Source organism: Anarrhichthys ocellatus, unplaced genomic scaffold (assembly GCF_004355925.1).
Source record: "Anarrhichthys ocellatus isolate YVR2014 unplaced genomic scaffold, GSC_Weel_1.0 scaffold22, whole genome shotgun sequence".
Lineage (NCBI taxonomy): Eukaryota > Metazoa > Chordata > Actinopteri > Perciformes > Anarhichadidae > Anarrhichthys > Anarrhichthys ocellatus.
The window spans coordinates 1990461-2002785 of NW_022280052.1; the positions used below are offsets into that span (position 1 = coordinate 1990461).

Sequence of the window (12325 nt, forward strand, 5' to 3'; positions counted from 1 at the left end):
CGAGATCAGCAGAGCAAAACAGCTGCTGATCAAGAGAAGGTAGGGAGGTTTTGAGTTTCTTTTTTGAAGGGGAAATAATTGATACAGTTTGTATAAGGGAATAAAAACACAAGCAAAACATTTAAAATATCTTTAATCATTGGATAAGCTCATCATTTACATACTGCATAATATAATTATCCACGTTAATAAACATAGTCAGTTATTTGTTTAACATTTCCACTTCACAAAAAAAAGAAATTCTCTGCACAAGATATTTAAAATGCACCATGAAAATAAAAGATGTTCCACTCACTCAAGTAAGATTCAGCGAACTGCAGTCGGTCTCTCTGGCTTTCGTCTTTCAATCCTCTAAGCTTTGTGTGGCCTAAGTAAAGTTTTGGACCCGGTTCAGAGCCCAGTGTGCACTCAGTGGGGTTTATTTCAATTCACTTCCATTTCTTTGAGCAGCTTGGGATGTGAACAAAACACACACACAGGGATAAATAAGATTCAAGGAAAGGAAATGCTTGATGGTGCCTCTTTGAGGAGCTGTTAGGTACCAAGAGACCCACGTCAGTCCTGGGATAAATTGTGCTTGTGCGTGTTTGTGCATGTATAAGAGGAAGGATGAAAACAGCAGGAGGCCCGGGAGTGGAAGCTTCCTTTTTGCTGCATGCTGTATGCATCGCCGCTCAGCTCACTATTTATCCCTCTATTCTGCCTCCAGGGAGACACAGCAAGTCTGTCTTTTACTGTAGCTTCTCAAAAAAGTCCAAAACTTGCAGGAAAATGGCTCTTGGCAGCATTACAGGTGGCTAATATAAAGAGTGGCAGAGCTGTGTGCTAATGCAGAACAGAGCAGTGGGGAATGTGAGAAGAAGGAAGCAGAGTTACTTTGTAGTGATATACCGCATGTGCATATTGTTGTGCTGCAATGAAAATGAAAAACTTGCCCTAACTTGCTGAATTTTTATCTTGGAATGCTTGTGATTTCTGCCTCTCGAGGAGTCTCAACACTGTTAATACCGCCCTCTTTTTTCTGTATTATTACATTAGAAAACACATGTTTTGGGCAGATGAATTCCTATTCCCTCAGTACGCCTGTATATCTAATGCATTGGTATAATGGCATTGTTCTTGTTAAACAAATCATTTACCAATGTTCTATAGATCAGTTATAACAGGATAAATGTTGGCTTATTGGTAAAATACTGCAATTGAATGCATTTATGCATTGTATTTGCATTTGGTCATAATGCAATTAGATGTTGGGAATCATGAATCAAATGCTCATGAGTGTCTGACTTTTTAAAATCTATCATGTCTGCAGCTTAAAAGTCTAGAAATAAGGGATGTTTCTCTACCTGGAAACCCAACGTTTGTTCATATTTATGGCTTACTATTGATCTATAAGACATTAGTAAATGAATCATTAAAAAGATCACAAGTTAAAACTTACAACCCTTTTTAAAGGGTTCCTCTTTAGACAGAGGTACCTGCTAAATGTAGTCGGGTTTCATCACAAATCACCGATAACCATCATTGTTATTATTCAGACCCGCATTGCATCACCAGTCGTCTCATCTCTTTCATCTCACCTGCCGTTAGCGCTGCTATAGCGCCACTAGCACCGCAGTGAACATTGTTTCATGTTGCCACTGGAGCTGAAGCCTGCTCGCTCTCATAGTCATGGCAACCTTGTGGATATCCACTTGTCTATGTAATCGTGCTGTTTGTCTTGCTGCCCAGAATAGCCAGAGGGTGCCTGGCACCTGAAGCCAAGGCAAACACACCACGCACTGGGCATCTGATGAATCCTGGACCATCATAAAAGAATAGGGCGGAAGGAGTCCAGGGTTGTGTTTACCTCTTCATACCCTCTAAAGAATACTGGAAACTGAACTTAAAGGTATTTTCCACCAGCGTGCCAGTTAAGTAACACTTCCATTCTTATCCATGTGCACACACAGCAGCTATTATCCCTCTTTCAGAAACAATCTGGCCACAAGCGATTTATTCTGGCACCTAGACTGTCAGCACTCATTAAATCTCTGCCAGTGAGCGATTTAAAACATATTTTGATTTTAAGCTGGATATGCCCACTGACAACACATGCATGTCGGGCTGCAGTGTATATATAGCTTCAGAGAGACACACTATAGCTTGATGTAATGTGTTTTACAGGTTTGTTCCTGGCATTACATTTTTTTTTTTTTTTCATATGGCTCTGCAAATTTGGAAAGAAAACCACAAACTAGCAGAGCAGACGGTCTTTTTGGCAGGCAGTGTTGCTTTACAGCCAACACATATGTTAAAAAGGGAAGGAGGTTTCAAATGACTTCATATCTGTGGCTGGATGATTTACCATGGTTGAAATAGGCACCAGCAATAGATTGACACTCTTCTTTTGGTATTAAAAAAAGATTCAGCGTGAAAGAATACAATTTTTAAAATGTGCCAACTTGATCAAGAGTTCAGGGTCCAGTTTAAGCAGTTTTCCTTTCCTGTTTTCAGCCTACAGTTGCTGTTTCTGTGGTGCCGGCTTCATGGTGCTGTCTCAAAGCGAGAGGGCATTGTGTGTGCATGATGTGTGGGTTGGCACAGACTGAACATTTCCATCAGACCAGTGTGGTGGAAAGTAGAATGAAAAGAAAGGCAGGAGGAGGAGGAGGAGGAGAGAGGAAACACTTCATTGGCTCAAACAAATGGACACGCTGAGTTTAACATCTTACTGTAGCTGCCTATAAAGATTTTGTTACAGTTAGTTGTGGCAGAAAGTGGATTGATCGAAGATGGACTGGCTTTATTTGACTTAAAGTCAAAATGTTATAACAACATATATGAATGTAAGCAGTTAAAGAGCCAGATCAGGGCAACAATTGAGTTTGATTAACCCCTCTCCAAACTAGGCATGACAGACCTTCCAAGACTTGGATTTCTCCACATGTAGAAGTGTAAAGGCTGGATAAAAGTGTATATTTAATCCATCGTTAGCATGTCCGGCGAACTAGCTTAGTATACAGTAGGCCTACACTTCAAAGAGTTTGCATATCATTAGGCTATGTTGAGGAGTAACTATGTTAAAAAGCCCTGTTCACGACGAGCACATCCACTTATTTGTTTTCCTTATAGTAACCAGCTTTACAGAACAATACAAGAACAATCCTGATCCTTTATTCTTTATTATTGTCTTCTTTTGCGCATGGATCATCATCTGGTGACTTTGCCTGCAACATGCAGCTTTAGCCACATTACAATTATTAACTGCATGTATGCAAACATAAACTACAGGGCGTGGGGCTTAGTCAAGTGGGTGGTACAAAACAAGTTTAAATAAATATCTTTTTACAGTGCATGAAATGTCTGAAAAACTATACCCAGGACTTTTAGGATGCAGAGAGCTGTGTTGGGTATCAAACATTTAACGTTTTTGGTACTGACTGTAATGTGTCCGTACTAAACGTATCGAAAACGGCAATCTTTTTTGGTATATAATCTTCACTGTATTGAAAAGTTTCAAACAATTCGCGGCACTAAAAGGAAAGAGTTCAAGTGAGACATTTTAGATCTTGAACCATAATGACTAGAGAGGGGTACGGATGTGCATACAACGTCTTTAATTTAATATCAGCTTTTACAGAAGGTCACATAAGGTAGGAGAGAGGGTAAGCCAGACCTTTTACGAGTTTTCTTTTTTGACAAGGTATCGGTTACTGTAGCAGTAAAAGTTATGTAACGATTATGTAATATGCTCCCCTCCGTTTTTCAAGTGTGTCGCTCTACCCCTCTTAACATGACTAACTGCAGACTGGTGGGAGATGTCGTAACACTGTGATGATGGGGCGGAAAACGCTTTAAAACCTTTGGGACTCTTCTATTCTTATACAAACCTGACATGCCATGCTGCGATCAGACAGGCAGTCGGTATATACGTCTCTTTCTCTCACACACACACACACACACACACACACACACACACACACACACACACATCCTCTCCCTGTCAGTAGTCTTGGAAACTCCTGAAGATCAGACATTAATATTAGATTTGCTGAGAAGAGGATTCTTACGTAAGCCACAAGAAAGGCTTCAAGAAGTATTGCTTTTCTTCTCTGATTGTTTTAGGTCTTCCACACATTTCTCATAATTTAACCAGTAAAGCTGTCAGCACAGGGCATGCAATATCCACCCAGCCAATGTATTTACCAGCCAACACTCACACAGACTGGTCGGTCTAGCCATGTATACACGATGCAAGCAGGCCAGGAGGAGGCAAAAATAATAACCGAGATTATCATAACAGCAGTGCAATCATCTCAGGAGGAAAAAGTACAGGCATATTAGGGTTTACACCAATCAGGCACAACATCTGCTTAGAAAAACGTACACAGGTTACCATAACGGTTAAAAGAAGAAAAAACAATATTCAGCCATGTTCAGTATTTGCCTACAACCACTCACGACTAGTACCTGATGCACAGAGTAGCTGTATTGCGATTCAGTGAATATACAATATTGCAGATGGTTGGTTAAGCACTGAAGGTATTTAGCTCCACGAAGATACAAATGCTAACAGCGGGTACATATTTTATCAATGAGGGAAACATTTACAAACCTCAGTTTTCTATCTTGTATTTTAATATCCGCTACTTTTAATTCAGGCAGCTACAAGTTTGGGGAGAAACACATTTACACGTTTTAGCAAAAGGTGTATTAAATTTATGTTTTGTTAATATTTTATCTAGTAATACTGTCTATAACCATCAAGAGTTCAGCTATATTGTCTAAGACAAAGAGTTTATACCATAAATTCAATGTTTGACTCAAACATAATGGGTTGATAGGGGAATACTTGGGTCTTTAACTAACCTAAATGCAGTACAACCAGCTCTATTAGTGCTGTTAGCAATGGAGTTAAAGCTCCACTGCAGCACGTATAAAATAATTAAGGATATCCCAGAGCAATATGCTTTGTTGTGTCCCTTGGTTTGAATTATAGATTGGGTGTGGGTTGACGTTTTGTATCTTACGGGTATTATTTTCTGGATGAGTAGGTCAAATCATAATTCAAATCTTATAATTTACAACGGTTGATGTATCATGTCAAGCAATCTGAAATCATGTTTCAGCTCTCGAGAGAACGTCTTACTGTGCTTTAGAAAAGAAAAGAAATCCGGGAACAGAAAGAAAGACCCTGAGAAAAAACGATGACACAGGATTTATGAATCGATTTTCCTAAGTTTGAGTGAGGCAACCCAGTTTGGCTAAATATGGTCAAACTCCTGAAATGTGCATCCACCTTAATACTGACATCAATGTTTAATATAAAGTTAGTGCCGTCACAGGAGGAAACAACAAGACAAAAACAGTTATTCTTTGTCAGTCAAACCCAGTGTCCTACAACAAGGAAAGCCTTACGATGTGCGTTTCACAACAGCAGTTCACTCTTCTTCTTTTTCCATCCATCGGTGATCTGGTCTTTGATGTTACAGAGGGAGTGTTCAACAGAGTCTCCTCTGTTATTATCCGTCTTACAAAAACGTCACATCTTCTTGCGACTGCACCCACCGCCAGTGTGCGTCGTACTCTAGATGCATTTTGCCATTCATTTTGCAAGTATCCAAGTCAATCTTTCCGTTTTTGTAAGGTTTGAGTTTGGGGCTCTGGCCGGTTCCCAGTTTCTCGTTGATGCCGAGGCGGGTTGGGCTGCCTGTTTGTGTGATCGGTTTCTCCTGGACACCATTAGCCTTAACAACTTGGGCCTGGGTTTTGTCCTTAATAACAAGGCTTCCTCTAACCGTCTCTGAAGCCTTCGTCCAGATCGGAGAGTCTTGCTTGGGGCCCTCAGACTTGGCTTGGAGAGAGCTGTAAGGAACAGCTGGTTTCCCATTTCCCATCCCAGCCTCCCCTGTGACAGCTGTAACCCCAGTCCCCCCTTTCCCCTTCATCCCATTACCAACCCCAGTTCCATTTTCATTAGGCCCAGCCCGAATCCCACTCCCAGCCCCAGAACCAGGCCTCACCCCTACCCCAGCTCCTACCCCAGCTGCTGTGACCGTGGCCCCAGGGCCTCCCCCTGTCCGGCCCACAGCAGTAGCCTCTGAGACCAGCGGCGTGGTGGAGCAGATGACAGACTCCGAGCTGGAGGGGCAGTACTCATCCATGTCATCCGCCAGGGTGTCCAGGTAGCTGCCGATGGAGATGTTATCCAGCTTGTCGTTGGGGTCTTGCAGGCTGCTCCAGGAGCCTCTCCAGGAGGTGTCCGGGCCCTCGCCCAGGCTGTACTGGCTGCTGGTTAGGCTGCTGCAGCGGCTTGTCATCGTGCTGCGTTCCTCCAGCAGCCATTTCACCGCCTCGATGCCTTCATGGACCGCCAGCAGCTGCTGCAAGATCTTCACGTCCACCGAGCGCAATTGAACCTGCGGAGAAATAAAAAGGAGATATGGATTATGTGACAAAGTTTATGACTATTTTAATTAAGTTCATGATTTGATAGTTTTTAATAGAAAAAAGAATGTTATATATGAGAACCAGACAAACTATAAACCTGGGGAACCATCACGACTCTGCAGATGTTTATATAAGCATTCAGCCTTGGCTCCACAGGCAAGCGCAAACACCATTATAATGCTATTAAACCATTGCAGATTGCCATAATTGGAGGTACAGTATACCAGAAGCTGGTGGGTACGCAGCAACCACTGTAGAAACAAATAAGGTAAAAGGAGAGCGAATAAACGTAGAGATGGAAATAAAAGAAAACAGAAAGAGATACAAAGGGCAGAAGTCTTGTATTAAACTGTTTAAAAGGGACACGTGACCAACACTGACTCTTCAGGAGAAGTTGTTGAGAGATGTGTGATACAGTGGAAAAGTATGACCCATTAAAATAAAATCATGAAAAAGAGGTCTACATGCCCTGTATATGGTGCAAAACTACTAATACATGTATTTAGTTATGATGTCACCCTGTATAATAAATAAAGTAATGATGAATCAGAAATAACAGCCATTGGTGTCTTCTAATGTGTGTGTGTGTGTGTGTGTGTGTGTGTGTGTGTGTGTGTGTGTGTGTGTGTGAGTTTGAAAAAGCTAAACGATGAATAAGAGGAATAAGACGGCTGCGGTCATGGAAAATTCCTCCCCAGAATACATTAGCAGAGGTCTGCGGTGAAGTGCAGGGCCAAGAGGTGATATATGGCACCGACATTCAAAGCTATCCAGCGCTCTCTGCAGATAACCAGTCTCTCTCAAAGCTTAAGCTTTTAGTCTTTCAGTATCTCGGTATCCTCCACCTAATATTCTTTTTTTTTATTACTCTCTTCTGTCTCTCACTCTGGCCATTTAGATTGTCTCTGTTTCTTTCTTTCTCAAGGCGGCTGTAGCTCGGTTTTCTGGAGTCATAACTTAAAATTAAGTTTATAAACAGCGTTTATTACCAAACCACGTTTGCGTCTTTTGTCTCACATATGGATACTTTCAGATAGCTTTCATACAACATTACATTTACAATGTATAGTGTTTGTACATTTCACTTCATCTGTTGTTTATGACCAAATTATGTTTTAGCATTAATTAAGTATTTTGATTCTTTGCGTAACTAAAAGTACCAGCACCACACTGTAAGAATGCTCAAGAGAAAATCTGTCTGAAAATAAAGTACTTGAGTAAATGTACTTGGTTACACTCCACCACTGTGTTTTACTAAACTAGTCCATACAAAATACACATTATAATGCAACGATATGAAATATACTGTATATAGCAGTGGCCCCAGTCATAACAATTACAGTAAGACAAAATAGACAAACATTGCAAGTCCATACACAAGCTGTAAAGCATCATTTTACAGTAAAATGTGCATATAACTGGCCAAAAACATGCTCTTGTAGCAGTTCTGTCAGTGTTAGGTAGAAGTGCCTTGAAGACGTTTAATCTCCACCTCTGGAGAGAAACGTACTGATTCTTTCAACCTGCCAACGCTATTTAACTCTTGGTCCTGCATAATGTTTGCATCAATGGATATGCCTCCATCGTCATGCGTCATAGATTTAGTCTGTTTTTTTCTGTCATGATCCTGAGAACAAAATCCCAACTCCCTGTAAGTGTGTTTAAGAGCCCGAGATTCTTCCATCAACAAGGAAAACTGTGTATGTACAGAAAATAATACGTCTCATATATCATCTCTGTGTGTAGGAGGTGGCTGAGCTTTGTTTAAACCATTCACCGTTCAGTGGCTTCTGGCTGAGTAGGGTAAAACTAGCACATGTAGTCGTCTCTTACCCTCACCCTTCTCAGTATCAGACCCACTGTAGATGGGTGATTTAGATCAGTGGTTCTCAAACTGAGGACTGGGGGCCCCTGGGGGGTCCCTAGATACAACTAAGAGGTCACATGGTGATAAGAAAATCTGTTGTGTCTTTTTTTGTGAAATAATGAATATGTTCACCACTTCATCTTCTTCTTCTTCTTCTTCTTCTTCTTCTTCTTCTTCTTCTTCTTCTTCTTCTTCTTCTTCTTCTTCTAAGAATCATTCAAATTATACAATCAGAAAAGGAAAAATGCATCTTTGGTCCAAATTTAGGCAATGACCTTTGAGGAGTCACAAAAGCTGCTTAATTTTAAGGAGTAACAAGCCTAAGGTTGGTAACCATCAGTTCAGATACTGCATCCTTATATGTTTGATATGGGTTGAATATGACAGCCCACTATGTCACCATGGCTATGTAATATGGGCATACATCATTAGAACAAACACTGTTACTTAGTCTGATGGACGTGAAACCTTTAAATGGGTTGTTTATGTGACGTGTGAGGACATTGACTCACCAAACCTAAACCATAACCAGTACATGCCGAACCCCAACCATTACCCAAACTTTCACCAAAGCATGACTTTAATTTGAACTAAAAACGAGTCTTAATCCCAAAATACATGGATGGTTAAGCTTGTGGAGACCAGCTTTTGGTCTCCACAAGGCTAAAAAACAACACTTTTTTTGCAGGCTGCACCTCAACACCTCATGCTAGCACTTACTGCCATCTCACTGTAGCTCTCTGCTCTTAGCTGCTTATTAGGGATTAGGTCAAACGAATGTAAAGTTAACGTGTGTAAAAAGATTCTTGTCTCCAAATCTATAAAGGAGGACACAGAAAATACACCTGGAGCAGCTAAGATGAAGCAGAATGTAAATAAATGAGCTGTGTGATCAATGTAGTGTAGATCTGCTGATGCCAAACGCAAACTGTTGGCTAAATTACAACTGGCAGACACAGCTCCTATGAATATCTCTATCTTGTACCTTTTCTGTACTTGGAAATACAAATAAAAGCACACATTGCAGGGAGGAGTGCCAGACGAAGGATATCAACAACCAGAGCTTTCTCTCTGTGTGTGTGTGTGTGTGTGTGTGTGTGTGGCGTCCCTGGCCACAGTCAGACATTTGGGGTGGGGTTTGGGTTTGAGGTTTGAGGTTTTCTTTTCAGCACTGAGTGCCTACCGAGGGTGGCAGTAAAAGTAGCTCCATGCCGGTCAGCGCTGAGGTGGCACAACGCTAACGTCCTGAGCGCTCAACCAGTCTGTGCTCACTCTGCTGCTGGGCTGTCTGTCTAGAATATAGATAAGTCCACGGTGGCCCTCATAATTCAGTGTGTCATTCTCTGTTGTTCAGACAGAACAAGCATCATGATTTCACCGTGGGTATAACGAAATTGTGATGAGCAGTTTTCAAAATGTTCTTTTCATTGTCTAAAATGCATAACTGAAATGCTTTTTAAACCCGTGGGTCATCAATACAGACATTAACATTGTAAAATACAAAAACGGTATTACATTGTGTAACAACAGTGGAATCCATCCAGTTTGATGAGTCTTACGTTTTGAATTATGCTGCTTTTTCAGCAGGAAATTCTTTTATCTTGTCGTACTTCTGAGATTGATTACGACCTCTAATTAGACGATGAAGTCAAACTGGGGCCAAAATGTTATGTTCATGTAACACCATTCAGGATGAGAGCAGGGAGTGGGTTAGGCATGTTTTAGCCTCGAGGACTGAAACACACATTAATCACTTTAATGCCATCAGTACACGGCCAAACAGATTTCAGTTTTCCTGCTCGGGCATGAGGCCAAGCAGGCCCCGGCTGATCCGTAGGATTCTGGAAAGCTCATTTTCCTGCATTTGCAGATGACACTGCCCTAGTTGGTCTACTTAACCAAGGCAATGAACTGTCCTGTAAAAGAGAGGTTCAATGTTAAATGTTTTAAAATGAAATGTTGGGAAGACCGAAGAGTTTATTATTAACTTCAGAAGAAAGGAGGAGGACTCTCCAGTGATAATAAAGGGTCAGCAGATGGAAATTGTCCAGTTATACAAATATCTTAATGTCTACCTGGACAAAAATGATCAAAAAGGCTGTCTCAGGGATTGTTCTCAATTCTACAGTGACCTCAGGTGAGTCTGGGGAAAGGCCAATGGCCAAATTAACAATGGTTCTGTATTTTGAAGGCCATCCATTACACTGTGGTTTTAACAGACTCAGAAGCTCATTCAGTGAGCTATTCAGGATGCCTCCGTGTTCTACTGAATGACTCAGAAGGTCTTTTGTTCCAGCAGCAGTCAGGTGACTGACTTTACAATGAGCATTTCTAGATCTGGTTTTTAGACGTACCATCTCTCAGTTGTTATTGTTAAATGGCTCTTTATGGTCATATTTATTTGTTGTACTGTGTGGTTGTTGTGTGCTTTGAATGTCTATATTGTTCGTTGTCTGTACGAGTTGATTTTGCAGCAAATGAGTTTCCCCGTTAGGGATTAATAACGCGTTCCAATCTAATCTAATCTTTGCACTTCAAACAATATTCAGCATTACTCTTTGTTTAGGATGAATCTGTTAATGAGTGACAAAAATGGCATTAAAAATGAAGTCCAACTTGTAATAAAACAGAATTTTCCTTAAAAGTATATTTAAGATATTATGGTAGACCGATTTTCCCTCATCAATATGCAAAATTAAGCAGCAAGGTGAATCTAATTAGATGATCCTTTCTTTTAGGGGAATGTGTACAGTACAGTTCATTTTAATCATGTATTGAGAGATTGAGTGTCTAAAGACAGATATTCAGTCTGTGACACAGTGCACCGTGATAACGTATGCACAGCTGAGGCCTGATCGATGACGCAGACTCTCGCATGACAGCGAAAACAGCTTCCCAAAGTCACACGGATACCTAACAGACTGCTGAATCACTGCCAGCAGGGACAGCACGAACACACACTCGTTCTCGCGTACACCAGCAAAATAAACACCCCTCTCTCTCTCTCTCTCATGTCCCCTGGTGTCACTGTCTGATGTTTCACCTTCCCAATCTAACTCTGCAGACACACAGCGTCCTTGCAGTGTCCCTACAGTCTCAATAGACAGAAGGTCGGCCCTGTCTCTCCGTAAACCTCCAACTGCTCCATCTGTCTGCGTTCATTGCCGAATGCTCCATAAAAAAATCTCCACTCATCTGTGTTTTTTGTCTCATTTTCTCTTGTGTTTCTGCATTTGACTGATCAAAGCATTGTTTCACCTGTTTTTTCTTCCCTGAGTATTGTCTTTAAGAAACAGTACCGAAGAGGGGGACAGACTATATGATGTCGATCACAACATGCAAAGTACAAGTCGGACCAAATGAAAAATACATGTGTTACAGATTGAAATACCGCCTGGAAAATATTCTAAAGCAATTTCCTTTTTCCCATACTTCTTCAGCGCTGGTGGTTTCAGCAGCTAGTCAAAATACTTTCAGCACAGTAGCTTTAAGAAGTAGCTGTATTGTCCATCTATTTATGAAGAATATCAACACATAAGTCACGACATATTCTAATGTAAGTAAGAATGATACATTGTTATTTTTATGGTTTTCCAGTGGTGCAATTGAGGAATCCAAATGCTCCAGTTGCTATGAGGGAAGATAGGTCCTTTCGGTTCAAGGGTAAGTTGAAATTGAATTAGACAATGTCTTTGAGAAGACAGCCAGCAGCTAGATAGAGAAAGAAGACTGCCATTAAATAGACTGGATTTTGATTCCCTAGAGCTCAGCTCTGCACTAAAACCTGAATTTGCAATGTCATCTGTCTGCCCAGAGGTGGAATACAGAGATAGAGAGCAAAGGGGAAAAGCTACAGAGAGATACAAACAGACATGGAGAAAGAAGAAGAGCAATAACACAGCATTCACTCTGTATGTCTCCCTTTGATAGCTGATTATGTCTAAAATACAAAAAGCAGCTAGTATACAAAGGGCCTTTAGTGTGTGTGTGTGTGTGTGTGTGTGTGTGTGTGTGTGTGTGTGTGTG

The 12325-nt window shown here is 41.0% G+C and overlaps 1 protein-coding gene across 1 annotated transcript in view; it reads right to left on the bottom strand.

Annotated features, from left to right (window-relative positions):
* Nucleotides 1-116: 116 nt before the first annotated feature.
* Nucleotides 117-12325, bottom strand: part of lurap1 (leucine rich adaptor protein 1) — a 16150-nt gene continuing 3941 nt past the window's right edge. Inside the window, exon 2 of the mRNA XM_031859563.1 lies at nucleotides 117-6401. Within this exon, the coding sequence (XP_031715423.1) occupies nucleotides 5514-6401 (888 nt within the window). The 3' untranslated portion in view covers nucleotides 117-5513. The remainder of the gene's footprint in view (nucleotides 6402-12325) is intronic.